We start from the raw sequence: 25,038 nt of genomic DNA on the forward strand, positions 1-25,038 counted from the left end.
TTTGAATTTTTTTTTATTGTATAAAGCCTTTCTCGAGCGTTCCCTCACATTCAATTTAGAGAATCCATCCTTTCACATTGCATTTTTTAAAAGCTTTACGTCCCAGGGGAACTCAATCCATTTTCCAGGTAGTCACAGATCAGAGGCGTTTGATACCTGGGCCTCTCGTTAATTACCGACATGTGGACAACCCTGTTACATGACTCCCTTTTATCTCCTGGCTAAACTGTGCAAGGTTTTATTTTACCCCCGTACTCCTGTCCGTGTTATTTGAGACAAAGCAGATATTCATTTCGCAAAAGAACCAAGCAGTTTGCACTTCAGGAAGGATTCAGATTGGCCTTGATATTCGTATCAGAGGATATGTTTCACAATATTGGAGACTGGAAGTGGCAGAGAAAGGGTGTAGAAAAAGAACCTCCAAGTCCCACAATTCATTTTCCAGGAGCACTTAACGGTGCTGCCAAGGTCCAAGTGTTGCCCCTTTGATTTAAATGGCAGTCTGGCGAGGCCTTTGTGGAGAGGCTGTTGATCGAACCTGGGCCCGCGGCGCCGTGAGGCAGCAGTGCTAACCACTGTGCCACCGTGCCGCCTCATGTGAGGGCCACGAAGAATCCAGCACGAGTTTGTAGAATCAAAAGAAGTAACTTTATTTACAATTAAATCTATACAACAGCAGCAGTGCTCCACCACTGTGCTCTCCTCCCTAGCTGGTTCCACACTGGCCAGCTCTATTTATGCTGGTGACTCTGCTCATGATTTCTCCACCCCCCCCTCATTGGGGAAGCTCAGAAGTCACTAAGGGTTCGCGGGATTGCCACTAGTCCCCAGCCAGTAGTAACAGGCAGGTTATCACACTGCCCTAACTGCCTTTAACTGACAAATATTTTTGTTCTTTCTTGGGATCTTGCCCACCCCTAATTGCCCGTGAACTGAGTAGATTGCTGGGCCATTTCAGAGGGCAGTTAAGTGTCAACCACATTGCCGTGGGCCTGGAGTCACATGCAGACCAGACTGGACAAGGCCAGCGGATCTTCTTCCCGAAGGGGAAGATTATTGAACCAGATGGGCTTTTACAACAATCAATGATGGTTGGCAAGGTCACCATTGCAGAAACTTTATATTCCAGATTTACTTATTAGGCTGTGCTGGCGGGATTTGAACCCACGTCCCCGGAGTATTTAGTTCTGACGAAGAGTCATCCAGACTCAAAACCTTAGCTCTGTTCTCGCTCCACAGATGCTGTCAGACCTGCTGAGATTTTCAGCATTTTCTGTTTTTGCTGCAGATTCCAGCGTCCGCAGTAATTTGTTTTTATCCCCAGAGTATTAGCGTCTGGATTGCCAGTCCAGTGACACACAGCCCCTGTACCACCATTTCCCTATTGTGTCACTGGCCACACGCGGTGGATTAGGAATCCAGTTGTGGTAAAGTTGGTTTCTCATTAGGGAATACCAAAGTAAGGAACAGATACCTTTATTGCACATGTGACCTCCATGCTGCCAGACAACGTAGATGTGAACTTTAACCTCTTTGTGCATTGGTTGGTATACGCCAAGTCAGAAAGCAGAGTGCAAGTGCTTTACTCCTTTAGTTACTGAGTACAATTGTCTGTATTGTATGAGTGAGTGTTACGTGGTTAGTTGCTACATGTGGCTAAAATGGCTTTGCTGTGCCACAGCTGTAGCTAGTCATAGAATCTGTACAATGTAGAAAGAGGACATTCGGCCCATTGAGTCTGCACCGACCCTCTGAAAGAGCACCGTACCTGGATCACGCTCCTGCCTTATCCCTGTAACCCCACCTAATCTGCACATCTTTTGGAGATTAAGGGGCAGTTTTTAGCATGGCCAGTCCATCTAACCTGCACATTTTTGACTGTGGGAGGAATCCGGAGCACCTGGAAGAAACCCACGCAGACACGGTGAGAAAGTGCAAACTCCACACAGATCATGGCCGGAATTGAACCCGGTTCTCTGGCGCTGTGAGGCAGCAGTGCTATCCACTGTGCCACCGTGCTGCCCACGACTGAGTTCAGCTGGGCAACAGTAGTCCAGGACTAACTTAGAGCACTGACATTTGGGAGAAGTGCTGGAGAGTTTTAAAAAAATCGAAAGTATCCAATTTTTTTTTTTTTCAATTAAGGGGCAATTTAGCGTGGCCAATCCACCTACCTTGCACATCTTTGGGATGTGTGGGGTGAGATCCATGCAGACACTGGGAGAATGTGCAAACTCCAACCGGTCAGTGACCCGGGGCCGGGAACGAACCCGGGGACTCGGCGCCATCAGGCAGCAGTGCTAACCACTGCGCTGGCATGCTGAAAGGTTGCCATGGATCTGTACTGATTGTGATTCATCAAGGGCTGGTTCAGCCCAGTGGGCTAGATAGCTGGTTTGTGATGCAGAACAAGGCCAGCAGCGCGGGTTCAATTCCCGTACCAGCTTACCCGAACAGGCGCCGGAATGTGGCGACGAGGGGCTTTTCACAATAACTTCATACTTGTAACAATAAAAGGTTATTATTATTAGTATTATTTTGTTTGGAGGGCTGGGGAGAAAATTTAAATCAACATGGACAAAGTGGTCAGTTTTCAATAATACATTATTTCAGCTGTGACTCGCCCACTTCTTTTCGTACAGCATAATGCGTGGAGAAAAAAACGGATTACTGTTTGAAATTATATTTACTTTGGTATATTTTCTTTCCCCTATTTGTGATTTATACTGAGCTATTGAGCTCAGTGCTGCTCACTGTCAGGCACATCCATGTCTGCCTCCAAACCTGGCATAGAAAAAAAACCTCCCACCAACCATCCAAACCAAAAGGCCTGAGATTTCCGGCTGTTCCCTAGTTATTTCCAATGTAAATGAAGCTTCCTGAAAACTGTCCACAGGCTCCATGTTGTTTGAAAATGATTTTTTGTTTTCAGAAATGGAGTGTGTTCTCTTTCCCCCAGCCACCAATTTCTCTGCTCCAGGAACTAATAGCTGACCAGAACGAGCCCGTCCACCATTTGTTAGTCCAACAAAGCTCTGCTTTTTAAATTCCAAATCCCCATCGTGTTTCTCCATATCCCTTATTAACCATCCTGCAGATTCAGCTCAATTGATTTTGCATCGAAAATTGAAATAATGGGAGCGCGTGAATTTAGTTGATGATTTCTGAGAGTGCAGTTCTATTGATGGGTAATTACTTGTAGCAAACAGTGTGCATTTGTCCTGTTTGCGTTTGAGTTACAACGCTGATCCTGTGCCAAGTTGTGGAGCTGGGAGGTATTTTCGTAACTGGAGTGGGCATCCTGCACATGTGAGGGTGTATCAGACGTGCCTGCTGTGCTCTCCCTGGAGAAATGTATCGGTCCAAAGGCTCTTCGCTGGCGAACAAGACTCCTCATCCTTACTCGGGCAGGGGGTCAAAAACAGGTTATTCTGATCTCCTTCAGAAAGAGCAAACCTGCACATTTAAAGACAAGCTGTCATCTCCTGATTAGTTACCTTGTTTGCAGACCTGTTGAGGGTTTACACTAGACTGGAAGGAACTCGCACCAACTCTTGTTTGATGAGGGTTCACTTGGTAGTTATGAGCGTGTAATGAATATAACTTTTGCATAATTACCAGTGGGACATAAGTCACAAAGCTCCTTGATTGAGTCCAAGTCGTTTTCTGCAAAAGCTTTGTCAACAAAAGGGCCGTCTAAATTTCATGTTACACCTATCTACATTTCAAACTTTTAAAGCCCGAAGATCTACAGAAGCCCCTCTCCAGCACTCGGACAAGTCTGCTTCCCCCTTTGTGGTGATTTAACCCGAGGATCACCACACCTCAGGCAAGAGGCAAGGTTGAGAAGGTGGGGCCTTCATGACTATCCGCCGGTACGGGAATGGAACCCGCGCTGCTGGCCTCGCTCTGCATCACAAACGAGCTGTCCAGCCAACTGAGCTAGAAAATGCCTTCACCAGAGACAGAAAAAATGCTTATGGTCTGACTAAATGGGAGCACTGGATTCTCATAAATGGGAACAATGTGTGACTCCATGGGTACACAAACTTCCCTCAATTTTTAAACGTTTTAAATTAGGTCAAATCTTAACGTGTCAACTTGGCTCAGTTCAGAACACTGTTGCGTCCTGTGTCAGAAGGTTGTGGCTAAGACCCTTTCCAAGAGTGTATCAACTAAGCTGCTGATCCAATGTAGTGCTGAAGGCATGCTGGATTGTCAAAAGTGCTATTCTGCCAGTGAGATTTTAATGTTACACCCCATCTCCCTGGAGAGTTGGTGTCTCCCCTGGTGTTCTATCCAATACCCCTCACTCAATCGATACGCTCAACTGGTCACTTGTATTGGGGTTCACTCCTCTCAGCTTGGTGTTGCTGCTACATCTTCCAACCTAGCATCAGTAAGCGGCAGAATTACAAGTCTTTTGCAACCAAGTCTCTTCACAAAGCTATTACTTAAACAACTTTTACTTGTTTGTTTTTCAGGTTCTTCAATAAGCAGTGAGTCCTCGCCAGTCTCCTCCCCAGCAACTAACCACAACTCTCCGGCCAGCACACCCAAAAGAGGCCCAATTGGACCCATTCTTGTCCCAAGTGCAGGTCACAGTGTTCCCAGTACTCCCCCTGTGGTGACAATTGCGCCGACAAAAACTGTTAATGGGCTTTGGCGGAGCGAAAGCAGGCAGGTGAGTGCACAAAAGCATGTTGGCATGCCCAAACTGAAACCACTGAGATTTAGTAGTGACATTGTAGCTGGAGGAGTAGTCCAGAGGCCCAGGCTAATATTTTGGGATTGGGTTCAAATCATAGTATCCCTACAGTGCAGAAGGAGGCCATCCGGCCCATTGAGTCTGACAGAGGTCCCCACCGCCCTGCAACCCCGAAACTCCACCTAACCTTCTTGACCCGAAGGGGCAATCATATCATGGCCAATCCACCCAATCTGCACTTCTTTGGACTGTGGGAGGAAATTGGAGCACCTGGAGGAAGCCCACACAGACACAGGGAGAATATGCAAACGCCACACAGACAGTCACCCAAGGCCGGAATTGAACCCGGGTCCCTGGCGCTGTCAGGCAGCAGTGCTAACCACTGTGCCACCGCGCCGTCCCACCCCACTGTGGGTGGCGGAATTTAAAATTAGTTGATAAATCTAGAATATAAACTAGTTTCAGTAATGGTGACCTTGAAGCCATCATCGATCGTTGTAAAAAAAAACCCATCTTGTTTGCCAATGTCTTTTAGAGAAGGAAATCTACACATTCTATGGATCTTCTCGAAAGTTGTAGCACTATATTCCGTATGCTTCACCCGATGTGTATGTTTATGTGTTTACATTGTGTATTTATCGTATGTTCTATGTTTTCATGTATGGAGCAATTTGTCTGGACTGTATGCAGAACAATTTTCACTGTACATCGGTACACATGACCAAGCTAAATCTAAATCTGCTGTGCTCACCTGGTCTGGCCTCCATGCGACTCCAGGCCCACAGTAATATGGTTGACGCTTCACTTCCCTCTACAATGTCTTAGCAAGCTACTCCGTTCAGGGGAAATGAGGAATGAGCAACAAATGCTGGTCTTACCAGCGACGCAAGAAAGGATAAGGAAAACAGATTAAAATGGTGTAGAGATTGGTTTAGTATTGAAATTCAACTCCTCATCCTCTTTCACTTTCTTTTTGTTGTGAATGTGGCATGGGACAGGTGTGGTGGCTTAAGCAGTAGGAGGGTTGCATATGAAGTGAGTGCGGGTTGGGGCCAGGGTTAACACATTACGGGCTCCAATTCTCTGTTCTTGTAATCCCAGAGAGACCTGCTTCCAACAAAGGTTAGCCCCAGTGATCAGTTAATACTGTGACCCTTAGGTTAAAGATACTGACACATCATACCATTTTATTTGCTGTCTTTGGTGCTTATTTGCAACAGCAACTGGTAATTGGGCTCAATTCTCTTCCCTCTTTCTGTTCAGGACTAGACATGTCCCGTGATTTGCATTTAAATCGGGGTTTTCACAACCACCGGATATCGCAAATTGTTTTCACAATGAATGTGTAGTCACTGTTGTAGTGAAAGAAATGTGGCAAACGATATATGCACTGCAAGCTCTTGTGGACACCAATTGTGATGATGACCAATTAAGAGGTATTTTAGAGGAAATCTTCTGGATAGTTTTCTGACCCTGAGTTCGGACGGGACGCCTTGCTAGTGCCCGTACCTGGTTGGTGTCCAGGGACGCCTGCTAAAAGCAAGTGAGGACACCAGCCTCTGTGTTCCTGGCAGCTCGAGTGGTCCCAGGCTTAGGTCTCTGTATCTGTTAGAAGATACAGCATTGGAGTCAGTTACTCAGAGACCTTAGTGGTGATGGGCATTGCCTGATCTCGGCAGAGGGCGGTGGGAAGGGAGGGGTGGTTGGGGGGGGGGGGGGGGGGGGGTAGTTTTAACTCTTTGTGTAGCTAAAGTTGACATTTAGAATCCTGTGCATTTCCATATTAGTGCCCAGTGAATGTACAGACTGAACTAGCCTGATCTTGAGTGGATTGATCACATTATTGTCCAACTACACTGAGAGCGGCAGCATTCAGTGTTCCAGCTAATTGTATTATTTAGGATCTTGCTCAGTCACGCAAATCAGTTCAGATGCTGGAGAGTAAACAAAAATAGTAGGCTTTGCATGAAAAGACTGCATTAATAAGGGAGCTAGACTGAGCTGGCAGTGCCAAATAACAAACAGACGGTTATAATTCAGATGGAAAATGGCTGATGTAAATATTTGTTTTTTCTCTCCCAAAGAATAATTGATTCTCTGGGGTCCAAAGGCAAGCAGAAAATGTTTGCCTTTATCTAATTTGCATTCAGGTAATCCAATCAAGGGGAGTATTCTTTATGTGGCCCGTCCAGTGAAGTTTCACTATTATTGTCAGAAATTTATTGAATTTTAAATTACAAGATGCTTGGCTGTTGGTAGACCAAGCCCAGTTGGGACTAATTCCATACGTGGAGACAAGAGAGAAGGAGGGACCAGAGCTTGGAGATGCTCTGAGGCGCTCTGAGTGCCTGCACTGGGATATTACAGTCATTTGTGGAGCGTTCTTTAATGGTAGAATTAGCTTCGGTTGCTCTGGTGCGTTGAACTGAGGAAAATGAAATCTTTACTTAGAGAAGCGGTTTCTTCATGAATACCTTGGAGTTCCACTGCTGCTTGAAATCTCCACCCCTCCCCTTCACTTTCTCCTTTCCTCTCCTGGGAGCGCTCACCCCTACGCGGATACAAGCTCCATAGGCGCTCCCAGCTCTTCAGACTGTCGACGAAGAGATGTAGTTCATCACTCCTTTAAAAAGGAAATTGGATGATTCTTCTTCTTCAACTGCTCCACGATGTTGTTTAATTTGATACAGAACAGGCATAAGTAAAAAAGTTAAGTCGCCATAGTCTCAGATAACCCAAGGCTGCTTTCCCCTTTGAGGGGGAGAGCTGACTGGTGGTGATTTAACCAGAGGGTCGGCACACCTCAGGCGAGGGGCGAGATTGAGAAGGCGGGGCCTTCATGACTAACCTCAGCCGGTACGGGGATTGAACCCGCTCCGTTGGCCCCGCTCTGCATCACGAACCAGCTGTCCAGCCAACTGAAATGGGACAATGGGAACGGTGCAGTCAAGACTCTTTTTAAGGATGACATATGAACTGAGAGGTGGCCACAATAAGGGAATCTTTAATAATTAAAAAGGTGGGGGAGGGTGCGATGACCCACCAAGGTCTTTAAAATTATGCAACGCTTTGATAGACTAGAGGTAGACGAGGTGTTCCCACTTGTGGCGGGAGTACACATAGAAAGCCCATAAATATAGGACAATCTTTAACAAGCCCAGTAAAAAATCCAAGCAAAGCGGCTTCACCAGAGAGAGGTTAGAATGTGAGTCTAAAAACCACGGAGTTGATGAGGTGATTAGCACAGATGCATTTAAAGAAAAGTTAGATAAACATGTGTGAGAAAGGATTGGAAGTATATTTTGATAGGATGAGGAAAAGTAAGGTGGGAGATGGTTCACGTGGACACAGACCAGTTGGGCTGAATGGCTGTTCTGTCCTGTCCATTCTATGAGTGTCAGTAGGCTGCTCCATCATGTGGTTCATCACCGAAGAAGCAACAAGCATATTTTCCAACAGGGGTCCGAGGACAGCAATATTCCCATCCCTGGCACCATTGTCCAGATGCAGCAGTCCCATCTGGGGACCCCCCCATTGAGACCGGCTCATTCAACTCCGATCAGTGAGGGAGCTTGTGGAAACTTCATGTAGCTCAGTGTTAGAGCAAGTGACCAAACACAGTACTCATTCATTACCTGAGACACCGGGGAGTATCGAATTAAAAGGCTTGGTCTGCTAGATGAAGAGTTATAAATGTTGTGACGTCCCCTCCCTCCATCCCACGGAGTTTGTCGCAGAAGCGATCCACCATTAGTCGGTGGTGGCATCTTCTTGTCAACGGAGTTTCCCATTGATCACACCCTTCACCGCAGTCCTGGGAAACTGCAACAGGGGGGGGGGGAGAGGAGCAACGTCAGCGGCGTAGGAAGATCCCACCGGCGGGAACAGAGGAAAAGTCCGCCCGAAAGAAATTCATTTTGATGCAATAATACATCGGCAAATGGAATGACTTTTTTTTTAAAAAAGCAAATATTTTGCACAATTTTATAATAATTTCCACAGGATCGAAGTCTGACTGGAAAAATTGGTTGTCGGAAGCTGAGTTAGTGAAATGGCAGATCAATGGCTATTAAAGCAAAATACTGCAAATGTTGAAAATCTGCAATTAAAATCAGAAAGTGGTACACCAGGAAGCATCTGTGGATAGAGAAACGGAGTTTACGTTTCAGGTCAATGGCCTTTTAGAACAGGTGGTTGCTATATTAAGAGAGTTTTCTAACCTGTCACGGAACATGACCAGTCACTCTCTCTCGAGCGCCTCGTGGTTTTCTGCCCAGTTGTGGAGAGATGTTGTCCCACGTGTTGCAATATCTTTCATGCCAACCAAGTCTGTGGAAGAGAAGACAAACAAGCTGACCTCGAACATTAACTGAACTGATGGATATAGCATGCAGAACCTTGCCTGCACCGGGGAGAGGGAACAGGATTGGGCTCTGGTACACAATTTGATGACCTGCTATGGCAGCTGGACATTGCGCTGTCAATGATCCCATTAATAATAATAATCTTTATTGTCACAAGTAGGCTTACATTAACACGGCAATGAAGTTAATGTGAAAATCCCCTCGTCGCCACATTCCGGCGCCTGTTCGGGTACACGGAGGGAGAATTCAGAATGTCCAATTCACTTAACAGCACATCTTTCGGGACTTGTGGGAGGCAACCGGAGGAAACCCACCCAGACACAGGAAGAACGTGCAGACTCCGCACAGACAGTGACCCAAACTGGGAATCGAACCTGGGACCCTGGCTCTATGAAGCAACAGTGCTAACCACTGTGTTACCGTGCCAACCATTACTTCCTTATTTCTGTTCCTGCATTTTAAAACTGAATTTAAATGGGAGAAAAATCTCAAAAATTAACCATTGTACCAATAATGCTGATTTCAAGGAGTAGTGCCTCTCCTAAGGAATAAAATAAAATCTCCCCCACCAAAGGATTGGCAATAAGTGTTTGCCCAGCCAGCAATGCCCACATCCCGTAAATGAATTTACAAAAAACTGTCTTTAAATAGGCTCAAGTTTCTAGGTAGAGAGAACTGGCATCAAATACTATAGGCGCGATTCTCCACTCCCGCGCTGGTTGGGAGAATCGCCTGGGCCGCCAAAATTTCCCGCGACGCCGGTCCGACGCCCTCCCGCGATTCTCCCAAGCGGCGGGAACGGCCCGGTCGAGTTTCGCAGGCCGGAGAATCGCCGGAGACACCCAAAATGGCGATTCTCCGGCACCCCCGCTATTCTCAGGCCCGGATGGGCCGAGCGGCCAGGCCAAAACGGCGGGTTTCCCCCGGCGCCGTCCACACCTGGTCGCTGCCATCGTGAGCGGTGCGTGAACGCTGGGGTGGCGGCCTGCGGGGGGGCGAGGGGGGATCCTGCACCGGGGGGGGTACCTCAAATGTGGGGTGGCCCGCGATCGGTGCCCACCGATCATCGGGCCGTCCTCTCTGAAGGAGGACCTCCTTCCTTCCGTGGCCCCGCAAGATCCGTCCCCCATCTTCTTGCGGGGCGGACATAGAGAGGACGGCAACCACGGCAACGGGCGCGGATGACGCCCGTTATGCAGCGCCGGCCATGTCATCTATGCGGCGGCGCCTTTACGCGGGCGACAAGGTCTGGCGTGTGTAGATGACGTGGCCCTTATCCTGGCCCATTGTCAGGGCCTGAATCGGTCGGGATCGGGGCCGTTTCGCGCCGTCGTGAACCTCGACGGCATTCACGACGGCGCGGCCACTTCGGCGCGGGAGTGGAGAATCGCGCCCAGTGAATATCGATTCAGCTGGACAATTTGGCAGAGGAACAAAATGAAGGCTTGGACAAGGGCAGCACGGTGGCGCAGTGGGTTAGCCCTGCAGCCTCACGGTGCCGAGGTCACAGGTTCGATCCCGGCTCTGGGTCACTGTCCGTGTGGAGTTTGCACATTCTCCCCGTGTTTGTGTGGGTTTCGCCCCCACAACCCAAAGATGTGCAGGCTAGGTGGATTGGCCACGCTAAATTGCCCCTTAATTGAAAAAAATGAATTGGGTACACTAAATCAAAAAAAAAAAAATTTAAAAAATGAAGCCTTGGCCCGAGGCAGGAGGAAGTGAATAGGGTTCCATCCAATCCCCCCCCACACACACTTTTCAAATATTATACCCAATTCCCTTTTGAAACTGAAGATTGGATCTGCTGCCTTCACCTTTGCTGGCATTGCATTCTAAATTATCATAACTGACTTGAGTAAAATTATTTCTCCTCTTCTCCCTGCTGGCTGTTTTGCTATTTTGTATTATGTCCCAGTTAGTGTCTGCCTGGTGTTGTGCGCTGTACCACAGTGACATTGAGGTAAAGTTCCAGTAAAATGTCAAGTTGCATCTATAGGAATCCTCATGTCGAGGACGTGGTCACCCCCTTGGTGGGGAATCTCCTCCATTGGGAGAACTAAAGTATCAGGCAGTTTTAGAGCACTCGAACCGCATGATATTTGGAGGAAGCAGTGCTGGATTGTTGATGTGTCATCCACAGCAACAGTGTTGGGAGCAAGTCAAGGCTGCAAATTCAGGGTATCACACGATGGGCAGGTTTTTTTTTTGCCCCCACCACCATCAGCTGGCAGCGGGATCTTCCGGTCCACTGCTGACAAAGGGGTTTTCCGGGGGAACCTGCGTTTGGGGGGGGGGGGGGGGGGGGGGGGGGGAGTCGTCGTCTGGCGGGAATGGCCGGGAAAATCCCGCCCGATTATATATAGAACCTTGCGATTAAAGCGCATTGGCTGAAATGTGACACTCCGTGTCATGTATTGGTATCAGTCCACTAAATAATTGTAACAGTTCCCTCGCTTATCAAACAATTAATAACATTCCAAATGCGACACCCACTGAAAAAGTTCCATACGATATCGGTGTCGGCCCCCCCCCACCTATGTGTGTGGTTCCCTATTTGTGTTCCCTCTCACATTGCAGGTATAGTCTGCTGTATATGGCCTTGCGTATGGTTACGGGGTGACAGAGTGCACACTGTACAAACCAACCACACACAAACAGGCCATCAGTCTTCTCCTGGGTGCAACAATATTATGCTTGGCAGTTCAACTGTAAATACCGCTCGTAGTCAGAGTGCAGTAACAAATCAAGTTGTGTTTTAAACCAACTAGGGTAGTATTTTGGGAGTGTGTGTTCCTGTTCGCTGATCTCTCTTCAACTATGTGGTAATGCTTTTTAAGTTTCTCTGTGGTTAAGCTACCCTTGAGGTTTATGCCCAGTTCAACTACGAAAGGGGCACTAGCGGCAAGCTGGAAAGACAAAAGATGGAAGGAACTTGGTGCCTTTGAGGCAAGGGTGCATGAAGTGGGAAATGTTTTGGTCGAGGGTCCACTCACTCCTGGCATCACGGAGGGGCAGGACATTTGCCGATTACCCATGAGCTTTAGATTCCACAAACAGTCACAAACCCCCCTTGTCCGGGCGTGAGCGGAGTTCCAATCCGAATGTGGATCCCCTAAGTTGCTGCTCCGTTTACCGACTCACCCTGCTTAGTGCCCAAAAGAGTTCAGTACCAAATGGTACAGTTAACCCGGAAGGGCGATGGCCTGAGCATCGGTGTCCTGAAACCAAAGTAAAGGCACCCTTTTTTTATCATAGCCATGGAATTTACAGTGCAGAAGGAGGCCATTCAGCCCATAGAGTCTTAGAGTGACCAAACCTGCACATCTTTGGACTGTGGGAGGAAACCGGAGCACCCGGAGGAAACCCACGCAGACACGGGGAGAACGTGCAGACTCCGCACAGACAGTGACCCAAGCCGGGAATCGAACCTGGGACCCTGGAGCTGTGAAGCAACTGTGCTAACCACTATGCTACCGTGAGGTTTCTCTCTCCAGTGCAGAACTGGAAAAGAACCAGGTGAAACCTCAGGCGCCATCATCAGCCAGATTGGCCAATTCAGGCCGTGGGAGACATCGGGAGTGGAAATACCCGAGGTTCCACTAGGTGGGGCAAATCATTGTAAAATATTGCCTCATTACCAATCTTCATCCATCCCAATTTTGGTTTCTTTGTTACTTATGGGTTGGTTTTTTTTTGTGTGTGTGGCTTTCTCTGCTTGTTATGCATCATGGGAACTGCTCAAACTGGCATTTCCTGTTTCTATTAAATCTCTGCAGCTGACTGGCAGCTGAGTTGCTCTTGTGGCAGGAAGTTGCAACAACCACAAGAAAAGAGAGAGAGAGAGAGAGAGAGAGAAAAAGGGCCGTTTGTAATTTTAGTGCTGAAAGCATTTCAGTCACACGGCCGCATTTGGGACATTACAGGCGTGAACAGCCATGAATATCCTCACTCAGCCCCGCGACCTTGACGCGGAGTTAGGATGCAGGTCCCATATGACCTAGTTCAATGGGGCTGAATGGCCTTGCCCCACTCCCATGACTCCCACTCCAGTGGCTTAAGCACGGTGAGTAACAAGGTGTTAAAACGTTTCGGCAAGTGAGTTTCCAGAGTTGATTCCCAATCTGTGGGGATTTTTCTTATCTCATTATGGTTGTAGTGTGGGTGCCAGTAGCTCCAGAACTTGGGGCAAGAAAGGGGTGAAAGGAGCCTGGCTTCCTGCTCTGGTCATAGTTCACAGGCACCTGATAAAAAGCACGTGTGAATATTAGCTGAGAGCAACAACGTCCCCATTCATAGCATCTTTAACATAGTAAAGCAGCCCAAGGTGAGTCGAGGAGCGAAACAAAATATTATTGGATTTTGTTTTGATGCCTTCCTTGCAAAGTGTCTGTGGACTCTCCATCCATTCAGAGTACACGATTGTAAAAGTCTAATCTTACCCACACGGTGCCTGCAAGGAGGAAGAACGTCTGTTCTTCTGGAACTGTATCCCAACAGGAAGGGGCATAAGTTTAAAGATCCCCCTCTGAAAATCCGGAACAAATCATATTGTCAGGAACGTAGATTGATCCCGTACAGACGGAGCCCATTTGCCCCATTGTGCCTCTGTCAGTTCTTTGGTAGGGCTCTTTCTTTCCTCATAGCAGTGTTCTGCTTCTCAATTAAAGTAGATAACCATTGTATTAATTACAGACATCATTGAAAAATAATCTAACTGAAGACTTTCTTACAGGCTCATCAGGGAGAGGCTGGGCCACACAAACCAGAAACATTTGGAAAATACACAGTGAGATGTTACATTCCATGCATTTCTACAATACCTTTAATATTATTGTTTGATTCCCAGTCCTGGCTGATTTGACTGATGATATCTCAGACGACCCCATAATGGGTTGCTAGCGATCTCGGTGCCCCAGGGCTAGCGAGGTGGAAAGTAATCAGCATTCCCCACTCTTGACAGCCATCCAGCTGCCCCTGATCGGAAGTAGATGTGGGAAGGACGACTAAGGGCAAACGGCTTCCCTACATGCACTGTACATACATGGTGGACATGTGTGTGCATGAATAGTGTGAGTGAGCTATACGGTGGGGCAGATGTGATGGGTCGAATGGCCTACCTCTGCTCCTACATCATATGGAGCCGTACCTCAGCAAAGAATCCACTCTTTAACCTTCACCAGAAGTACGATTTGGTGATTACCACATTGTTTATTGTGGGAGCTTGCTGTGCGCAAATTGGCTGCCACGTTTCCTATGTTACCACAGCGACTATACTTCAGAAAGGAATTCATTGGCGTTGAAGCACATCGAGGCATCCTGAAGTTGTGAAAGGTGCTATAGAAATGCAAGTGTTTTTTCGTCTTCAGTAGTGGGGGAGAGAAAATATATATATTTTTAAAATTTAGATTACCCATTTATTTTTTCCAATTAAGGGGCAATTTAGCGTGGCCAATCCACCTACTCTGCACATTGTTGGGTTGTGGGGGCGAAACCCATGCAAACACAGGGAGAATGTGCAAACTCCACACGGACAGTGACCCAGAGCCGGGATCGAACCTGGGACCTCAGCGCCGTGAGGCAGCTGTGCTAACCACTAGGCCGCCGTGCTGCTCGTGGAGGAGAGAAAATGAGGAAGAATTTTAATGGGTGGTTAGATATTTTATATGAAGCCTCTCTGCTTCGCAGAGAGTGAAAGATCCATCATGTGACGCCTCTTTGATCCGTTGTACTCATGTTTTGCAAATAAAGAGTGCTTGAATTGTTTTTCCTCGGGTGGCCTGACATTGAAAAGAGCCGTGTGCCTGCGCTCGTTCCCTGAACTTTGATTTTGACTTCTGTTGACATTTTCTGAACCATTTTAACGCTTTGGCGAGCATTCAGGGTCCCTGGGAGATGCAGCATCTCTCCCACCAGCATGAAAAATGCATCAGAACGTTTTAGCCTTTCAAAAGGGGGTGGAGGGGGGGTCTAGAGGGAGATTGCACTGGCTGGAACCCTGCCACGAGAGGCAGACTGAAAACCCAGTGGATCGGCACCCCGGCTCCGTAATAACATTACTGACATTTAATATTACATGTTCGCACCGTCGAGTCAGGAGAGGTCAACAATTATCAGCATGTAAACCTGCGCTGAAGCCTGGCAACCTCTTGAGAGAGGTAATGGTTCAACAAATGTGACTTCCCTCAAATGAAAGTACAGCGACCGTCCCTGCTCAACGCGCTTGTCAGCAGTGCTGGGGCTGTGAGGTCAGGACAATGTCATCTACAGTTTTCCGAATCTTGCAAAATGGCACTGAGGAAGAAGGACGATTTGGATTTTTTTCTCTCTCTCGTTTGATTTGTCTGCCTGAAGCATAGTGGCTCCCCCCCCCATTCGGGGCATGAGCAGGCACTCGGCCCCTCGAACCTGCTTCGCCGCTTGATAAGACCACGGCAGATCCGCTTGTGGCTCAGATAGGTAAATAGTCCAGGCCTCCAGCCTGAGACGAGGCTTCAGTTTAAAGTCTCAACTGAATTAAATATCGCCACAGATTACGTTTCAAATGTATTGTGGCTTTTTCCATTAATGAAATGAAGGGAAATAGTTTCAAGCAGAACTTTGCGTATCTACAAAGACTCCCTTGGTGGGCCTCGTATTGAAAATACGTGACACTCCTCCACAGTCACACATCAGGTAAACCGAACCATCTTTCGTCCCATATTTCCCTTTGTTCTTTTTTTTTCAGCCAGAACCAGTAGCCAGGGGACCCAGCAGGGAACGAATGCACACAGAGTCACAGCATCAGTCAGAGAAGGGGACTCCGTCAATCACATCTCATCTCCTGGGGACCCCTTTTGCCTTCGGGCTCACTCACGGCACGGTGGTTCAGGACTCCCGGTTCCCTCCTCTCAAGTAAGTTGGCGCCGCGGTGGCCTTGTTGATCTGGAGTAAGGGCGGCGGGAGGAGGGGTGGTGTGGGGGGAGGGGGAAAGAGAGCTAAAAGCTTAATGGGGAACTGATGTTCCAAAAAGCTGCATAAACTAAAGCCTAGAGAAATGCGCAACACGGTTGTACGGTCGTTCCTATTCCAACAAGGTATTTTGCAAATCTGGGTCCGGATTTTCGTCAGCCGGATTCGGTCAGTGTGAAGGCGGGGACTCAAAAGATGGCAGGTCTGCTGAATTCTTTCGGGGGAACACAGGAAAGTGAGGTTGCTGCGTTGCTAATTTGAAGCATTTTTGTAATTATAGAATCCTTTTTTAATCTCCTGTTGACTTTTCTGCCGGGATGCCCCGGCCCTCTGAAAGAGCACCCTATCAGGCCCCATTCCTTCGCCCGATTCCCATAACGCCACCTAACCTGCACATCTTTTTGGACACTAAGGGGCAATTTTACCATGGCCAATCCACCTAACCTGCACATCTTTCGACCGTGGGAGGAAACCAGAGCATTCGGAGGAAACCCACGCAGACACAGGGAGAACGGACAAACTCCACACAGTCACTCAAAGCCGCAATTGAACCCGGGATCCTGGTGCTGAGAGGCAGCAGTGCTAACCACTGTGTCGCCCTGTTAATTAAGGAGCTTTTCAAAGCTGCACAGATGGCAGCCACAGGATTGGCTACCGAATGCGACTTAATTAATAATTAATAATCGCTTATTGTCACAAGTAGGCTTCAATGAAGTTACTGTGAAAAGCCCCTAGTCGCCACATTCCGGCGCCTGTTCGGGGAGGCTGGTACGGGAATTGAACCCCGCACGGCTGGCATTGTTCTGCACTATAAGCCAGCTGTTTAGCCCACTGTGCTAAACTAGCCCCTTACTTTACTGGTGTCTCAGACCCAGGGCTGCAAACCCACCAGGATTGGCCGGGAGACTCCAGGAATTGCACATCAATCTCCAGGACACTGCTGTGTGCATCCCGGCAGAAAAGTCAACAGGAGATTAAAAAGGTTGTTTTTTCTTTTGTCATTTTCTCTTTACCCAGGAATAAAAGTGTTGGAAATTGTGGAGAGGAAGGCTGTTTGGCGGATTGTCAAGCATCATCCAGTTGGGCAATGAGTCTTTTTTTTTCTTTCCATTTGGCTTCGGAAGACAGTGCGTCGCCAGGATGGATGCGCTGGCCGGGAAATGGCTGGAGGGTTGGGGCAAATGTAGGATGAAATGTCCAGGGATACCTTTAATCACAGTTGGCAACCTTGCCCACATCAGGCCCTCCCACCCAGCCTTGGCTGCCATGCCGACCCCTCTCGAATTAACTCCACACGGACAGTGATCCAGGACCGGAATCGAACCCGGGTCCTCGGCGCCGTGAGGCAGCAGTGCTAACCACTGCGCCGCCATGCCGCCCGCCAGGGCAGTGTGTCAACATGAGAAAATAATTGTCAGCCAGGCCGGTGCCGTGTCGACCACTCGGTAGTTTTGTATAGGTTTGAGATAAATCCGTTTTGCCAGTGACGGTTGCCCACCTGGTCAAGAGATGGGACTCCTCTGTACTGAGAGATGGAGTCATGTTTTTTTTGTCGTCTTTGTGGCCTTCATCTGACCTCCTTGTCTAGTGCTGCTATGCACCCTCTTTCACGGGGTAGGCTAAGATCCTGCGAGTCACAGGCCCCTCCACGTCTGCTGCCCTGACTAATCGTTGGCCACTTGACAGGACGCACCATTGTACATTGTTCTGCTGGAATGATATTGTTTGTTGTCTTGACTGAGACATTGACTCTGTGGCAGTGAAATCTGGCTGTCCTTTGGGGCTTAGATTCCAACTGTAACCCTCTAGGTCAGAAATCTAATTCATCTTTCTTTGCTGCTTATTTAAGAGTGTTGAGAACAAACGTTTGAAAGCTGATTATAGTTCAGGACTTTAAAAGCATTTCTGATAAGACCACGTCTTTGAAAAGAACTTTATCTGAAGAGATAACAATTTCAATTCTGATGTTTAAAAAAAAATTAACTTCCTCTGGAGTTAAAACTTTAAATGCGTTTTTCATAGGAAACAAAGTTCGAGGGTCGGGTTTGTTTCCAGAGGGAACATGCTGGCCTGCAACAATTAAACCCTTTGTGATTTTGTTTGCACACAGCCTCCAGCGGCCTATTCCACATGTGGTCACAACTGGCGACATGCAAGAAGAATACTTTCGCAGCTTCAGGCCGTATCACACAGGCGACGAGCTCCGCATGCCTACACTGCCACCAATGGGCCTTGAGGCAGCTGCTACTGCCTACTACCACTCCAGCTATCTCGCACATCACCCATTCCCTCACCCAGCATTTCGGTAAGGAGCAACGGTTCATGGTTGTAGATGGAGACGGAGACACGATTTTATGGGACTGCTTGGTTCGTGTGTATGAATGGATTCTTCCAAGTTCTCGCGGGTGGGGAAAGCAGAAAGAGCCCAGAGTCCTGAGCCCCAATGTTCTCTTCATTTTGCAAAATTAATTACCGATGTGCAACACCACAGAAAGGAGAAGGTCATTCCCTGGCCTTCGTTGAGATAGTTGATCCCCACACTGTTGCTCCTCATCTTTCCGGGACATCATTTGCACATAAAGCACAAAGTCACCAAATCCTTTCCCAAGCCATCAATTTCCACCCTCTTCGTTGGATACTCTCTGAGGCTGAACCAGACTCTTCACAACTATCGCATTCTACTTTACCCAGAGCACATTTGCGCCCCAGTAAAATTGCCATCACCCAAGAGCATTTCTGGGGCGAGTTTCTCCGCCCGCCACGCATGATTTCTGGTTCAGCACGCCGTCGGGATTCTCCGTTACGCCGGCTGGTCATTGGGGTTTCCAATGTTGGGGCAGCCCCGCGCTGTCGGGAAACCTGCCGACAAAACGGAGCATCACAACGGTGGGGAATTCAGCCCCTATAATATTGCCCATTTGCCACTGAAACCCCTTGTCCCTGCTTCTGTCATACCCAGAGGGAACATTGCCATGCTCTCCTTGCCGGCCTTCCATTTCCCACCTTCCACAAACCTGAGCTCATCCAAATCTCCGTTTCCCCTAACCTAGCTCGTGCCATGACTTATTCAGCCGTCACCCCAGTACTCACTCACCCACACTGGCTCCCAGTTCACCAATGCCTCCATTTTAAAATTCATGCTCACACTCTGCCAGCCTCGCCTTGTCCTTATCTCTTTAACCTCATCCAGCCCTCTTTTAAGTTGCTGCCTGGGCAAGGAAGAGGAGAAACAACCTAGTCCCCATTCTTGCGTGGTGACCACTGACTGCTTCTGGAAGGTGCATGGGGCAACATTTCAGAGGGCCAGAGTATCACACTGAGCTGTAATATCTCTGTGGTCTCAGCTGTGGACTCCAATAAAGCGAGGCTACTTAGCAAAACCACCTGAACAGATGTTCACTGAATTTCAACAGGGATCCACAGCAGTACTGGCCAGTCTGAGAGAGTTCTGCCTCTGTGATTGACAGGAACTGAAGGGGCAAAGGGCAAGAGGTCAGTGAAGTAAGTAGAAGATGTGGCCACAGGCTACAAACATGAATTGCTTTCCAAACAAAAGAGGAGAAACTTAACGTGGCCCTAGATTGACACATGCCCAGTCTATAGTTTGGAAGTAGAGAGTAATCATTTGTGACAACTCTGGGGCATCGCGTCTTATGTTGCTTCAAAAAAAAAAGTGCGAACTGTAGTTGTTTAATTCTTTTTGAGTTATGAGATTCTGTTCACTGAAATGGAAAGATCCTGCTACCGTAAGACAATAGCATTTTGAGGAACGAGATCAAGTCATTTATTGCCCATCTCTAATTGCCCTTGAACTGGGTGGCTTACTAGGCCATTTAAGCGTCAACCACATTACTCGATGAGACCTTGGTGTCCTCATACATCAGTCGCTGAAAGTAAGCGCGCAGGAACAGCAGACAGAAAAGAAGGCAAATGGTATGTTGGCCCTTGTAGCAAGAGGATTAGAGTATAGGAATAAGAATGTTTTACTGCAATTGTGCAGGGCAAAGGTAAGGCCACCTGGAATATTGTGTGCAATTTTAGTGTTCTTATCAGAGGAAGGATGTCTTTGCTATAGACGAAGTGCAGCAAAGGATTACCAGGCTGATTCCTGGGATGACAGGACTGCTATCAGGAGAGATTAAGTCGGTTAGGATTATGTTAATTGGAGTTTAGAAGAGTGAAGGGGATCTCGTTGAACCTTATAAAATTCTAACAGGATTAAACAGGGTAGATTCAGAACAAATGTTCTCGATGGTGGGGGAGCCCAGAACTAAGGATCATAGTTTTTAGGAATGAGGTGAGGAGACATTTCTTCACCCAGAGAGTGGTGAATCTGCGGAATACAGTACTACAGAAAGGAATGGAGGCCAAAACTTTGGTGTGATTTCAAGAATTAATTAGAAAAACCCTTTGGGCTAAAGGGGTCAAGGCATATGGAAGGAAAGGTGGGATCAGGGTATTAATAGAATCATAGAATTTACAGTGCAGAAGGAGGCCATTCGGCCCATCAAGTCTGCACAGGCAGACTCGCGTATTGAACTTGATGATCAGCCAAGATCATAATGAATGGTAGATATGTATTACTGTGGATCTGGAGTCACATGTAGGCCAGACATGATCAAGTAAGGGTGCCAGATTTCCTTCCCTAAAGGACATTAGTGAAGCAGATGGGTTTTTTAAATGACAAATTGTTTCATGGTCATCATTAGACTTTTGATTCCAGATTTGTATTGGATTCAAATTTCACCGTGGTGGGATTTGAATCTGGGTCCCCAGAAAATTTCTCTGGGGCTCTGGATTACTAGTCTGATGACAGTACCACTCTGCCAGCACTTCCCCTTAAAGCTGAGGACAGACAGAGTGAATGGTGGGTTCAGAGAAGCCAGAAAAGTATTGGAAGGAAGCATCTGATGGAGCATACACAATTTGGCTTTGAGAGTTAGCTCTCCCAAATACCAAGAACATTGTGATTTGCAAAGTGCATAGAGGTCCTATTTTTACAATATCATTGGGCACTATGATGATCCCCAATGTTTGGATAGATTTATTAGTGTCACGAGTAGGCTTACATTAACACTGCAATGAAGGAACTGTGAAAATTCCCTAGTCTCCACACTCCCGCGCCTGTTTGGGTAATGCTTCCCACTTATTGTCCGTGCTTGCCACATGAAGAATGGATTGGAAGACTGCTGAGAAATATTAGAGTCTCACACATAGCCTTTAGGGTAGGAGGGCACATCAGTTGAGTGGAATGCATTCTCCATTATGTCTAAGTGAGACATTGAGCTAGCTATAAACAAAACCATGTGTGCCCCAGGAGCACACGGGGCAGAATCTTCTCAAGAGAGCTGAATCCTTTGCTGATGGCAAAGTTCTGTAATCCTGCAGTTACTGAAATTTATTGATACGCCCGAGGCCTTGTTTAAAAATGGGTTGACTGATCGGGTGCGGGGCTCCTCTTGTCGAACCTGGATTTTCTGATGGGGTTTTCTTCAGTGTGGACCACTTGCAACTCCCAACCTGCAGCATTTTTTTCTTGAAAAGTTATGAATCTCATCCTTAAAAAGAGCCTGCATATTAATTGAAGCCATCACCGTTTCATTGAAAGGGAGATGGATACTAAATGTTGATGTTTACTGATCAATGGAACTTTGGGGGTGGGGGGGTAGATCTGAATTCTCTTTTACTCCCTGGCCAGTGTGCAACATGGAGGCTGTGGGCCCATAGTCTGCAAATTATTAGCAACAATGGGGCCTCATTGTATTGTATCCAGTACGTTTCTTACTGCTTTTACTTGAGCTGAAAATGGGGACAAGTTATCAGTCCTTCTTTTTTCCCTAAAAAGCAATTTAGCATGGCCAATCCACCTAGCCTGCACATCTTTGGATTGTGGGGGTGAGACCCACGCAGACACTGGGAGAATGTGCAAACTCCACACAGGCACCCGGCTCCTCGGCGTCATGAGGCAGCAGTGCTAACCACTGCGCCACCGTGCCGACCATTATCAGTCCCTCCTGCAAACAATGCAATCCCAGGGGCGGGGTTCTCCAGTCCGCCAGCCACATTTTCCTGGGTGGCGCACCCTCGCCGGCAGTGGGATTCTCCATTCCCGCCACCTGCCGAAGGGATTTCCCATTGTGGCCGTACCACGCCTCTGGGAAACCCGCGGGAGTGTGCGCGCTGCCGGCGCAACGGAGAATCCCGCCAGCAGAGAATCCAGCCCCAGGTTCCTGGTTATGACATGTAAACTGACCGAAATGGGAATGATTTATCTTGGCTGTCCCTGCTTGTAACTGTTTGCCTCCTACTGAGTGACTGATGAAAGATAATCAGCAAGTCCTCTTCAGAGAGTAAAATACCTGAGGGCGTTTCCCCCTCCCCCTGCACACAAAAAGCCTTTAACCCAATGAGCACCTCACAAGGCAGTTAACTTGACTTGTTGACCAAGACTGAGGTGAAAGAGGAAAAAGGCCTCCAATCAAGTCTTACCACTGCAGTAGCAACAACATATTGTGTCTTTAAAAGTAGTAAAACATCCTGAGCTGCCTCACAATAGCAATTACCAAACTGCATTTGATGCTGGGCCACATTAAGGATAGGATCAAAGAGGTAGATTTTGAAGAGCGTCTTCAAGGAGGTGGGAGGGAGCCGAGGTTTGGGGAGGGAATTCCTAAATTATTTTTTTAAATTAGTGTACCCAATTATTTTTTCCAATTAAGGGGCAATTTAGCATGACCAATCCATCTATCCTGCACATCTCTGGCTTGTGGGGGTGAAACCCACGCAGACACAGGGAGAACGTGCAAACTCCACACGGACAGTGACCCAGGGCAGATTCGAACCTGGGTCCTCAGCGCCGTAGGCAGCAATGCTAACCACTGTGCCACTGTGCTGCCCTAGGGAGGGAATTCCTGAGCTTTGGACCCCAGGAGCTAAAAGTATGTCTGCTGATGGTAACGCGATGGTATTATACGGCATCGCAATGCTGGGTTTGAGTAATAGATCGCCAAGGAGGAATTTGTTGTCTAACTGATTTTGTGCTCTTTATTCCCTTGTGTTTTCAGAGTAGATGATTCGTACTGTCTTTCAACCTTGAGGTCACCTTTCTACCCAATTGCAGCCCCTGCCTCTCTACCTCCTCTTCACCCGTCTGCCATGCACCTGCACCTGCCTGGAATGAGGTTGCCAGCAGAGCTGTCTCATTCTTCACTGTCTGCCCTGCAGTCAGAGCGTTTGTCAGAGAGGTAAACCTACACCCATCCACAACACATCACAAGCACATTTCGACGAGCGCGCGCGCAAAAAATAGCACAGTTTGAAAGGCTTTTTCTTTTCTGAGAGAAAATGAAGGACAGAAAATGCTGGGATTTGAAACGCCAGGAGAAATTTCTGGTGACGTTCCAGCAGGTCATTGAGCATCTACAGGGAGAAAATTCAGGTGAATGTTTTTCGAAGGGGAGAATCCCACAATCAAAACATTAACCCACGTTTCTCAATCAGGTGTAGGCACAGAAAATTCTGGAAAACCTCAACAAGCTGGGTAGCATCTGTGGAAAGAGAAGCCGAATTAACTTCCCTCTGTCCATAGATGTAGCCTGACCCGAGAAATTTCACCTTTTTCTGTTTTAATTTCAGATTTTCAGCATCCACGGTATTTTACTTTTGTTTCTCGTTCAGGTACTTGAGCGACTGTGCGTTTCCAATAATTGTTCAAATGGAAGGCGTCGCTTGCTCCATGTAGTGTTATTATTTTATTCGCAGATTGTGCTTCAAACTGAACTTAAGACCCCAAGCTGCCATGGTGGGATTCAAATTCTCGTTCTCCGGATGGGTAGCTGTGTCAGCCATGGCTAAATTGGTAGGAGACTTACCTCCGAGTCTCCAGGTTCAGGTCCCACTTCAGGGCGACACCCCAGTGCAGTAGTGAGGGAGTGCTGCACTATTGGAGGTGCTGTGTTTTGGATGAGATGTCAAAGTGAGGCCACATCTGGCTGCTCGGGTGGACGCAAGAGATCTATTTCGAGGAAGAACAGGGGAGTTAGTCCTGGCCGATGTTTATCCCTTTAAAACAGATCAGTTGCTCATTGTCATTTTAGCTGTTTGTGGGATCTTGCTGTGCAAATGGGCTGTTGCATTTCTTGCATTACCAAAGTAACGCCACATCAAAAGTGCTTTGTTGATTATGAAGACCATAAGACATAGGAGCAGAATTAGGCCATTCAACCCATTGGGTCTGCTCCGCCATTCAATCATGGCTGATGTGTTTCTCATTCCCATTCCCCTGCCTTCTCCCCATAACCCCATATCTCCCTAAAGCACTTTGAGATGTCTGATGGTCATGAAAAACATCATGTAAATGCGAGTCGTCTTCTTTTGCTAGTAACATAACCACTGCAATGTCAGATTCAATGTTTTTTTATTCATTCATGGGCTGTGGGCATCGCTGGCTTGTCCAGCATTTATTACCCATCCCTAATTGCCCTTGTTTAGAGGACATTTAAGAGTCACCCACAATGTTGTGGGTCTAGAGTCCAGACACATTCTTGAACCAGATGGGTTTTTACAACAATCGACATTGGTTTCATGGTCGTCATCAATCATGGTCGTTTTAAATCCCAGATTTTTATTGAATTCAAATTTCACCATCTGCCGTGGTGCGATTTGAAATTGGGTGTCCAGAGCATTACCCTGTGTCTAGAATACTAGTCCAGTGACAATACCAATTCCACCACCTTCCTACAGTGCATTGACGCTAGTTCAGGGCAATTTCTTGATACCAGCAGGCACAATACAATCTGCAACGAAAGAGAAAATGCTGCAAAATCTCAGCAGGTCTGGCAGCATCTGTAGGGAGAGAAAAGAGTTAATGTTTCGGAGTCCAAAACAATACAATCTGCACTGCCTTTAAATACAATAAAATCCATGACAATTGATAATATTGTGGCTACATTGTCCCTTTGTTACCTGGTGGCTGACCTTAGACATTAATGGTAAAGTCAGTGATTTCTGCTACAGGTA

General features: G+C 47.4%; 1 protein-coding gene across 10 annotated transcripts in view; it reads left to right on the forward strand.

The window, feature by feature from the left end:
* Positions 1 to 25,038, forward strand: part of gse1b (Gse1 coiled-coil protein b) — a 663,364-nt gene that overhangs the window by 582,915 nt on the left and 55,411 nt on the right. For all 10 annotated transcript variants that reach the window (XM_072517860.1, XM_072517861.1, XM_072517862.1 and 7 more), the window contains 4 exons: positions 4,485 to 4,684; positions 15,797 to 15,963; positions 18,131 to 18,325; positions 23,085 to 23,264. In XM_072517860.1, coding sequence (XP_072373961.1) covers positions 4,485 to 4,684; positions 15,797 to 15,963; positions 18,131 to 18,325; positions 23,085 to 23,264 — 742 coding nt within the window. The remainder of the gene's footprint in view (positions 1 to 4,484; positions 4,685 to 15,796; positions 15,964 to 18,130; positions 18,326 to 23,084; positions 23,265 to 25,038) is intronic.

The sequence above is a fragment of the Scyliorhinus torazame genome, chromosome 10 (assembly GCF_047496885.1).
Source record: "Scyliorhinus torazame isolate Kashiwa2021f chromosome 10, sScyTor2.1, whole genome shotgun sequence".
Taxonomy (NCBI): domain Eukaryota; kingdom Metazoa; phylum Chordata; class Chondrichthyes; order Carcharhiniformes; family Scyliorhinidae; genus Scyliorhinus; species Scyliorhinus torazame.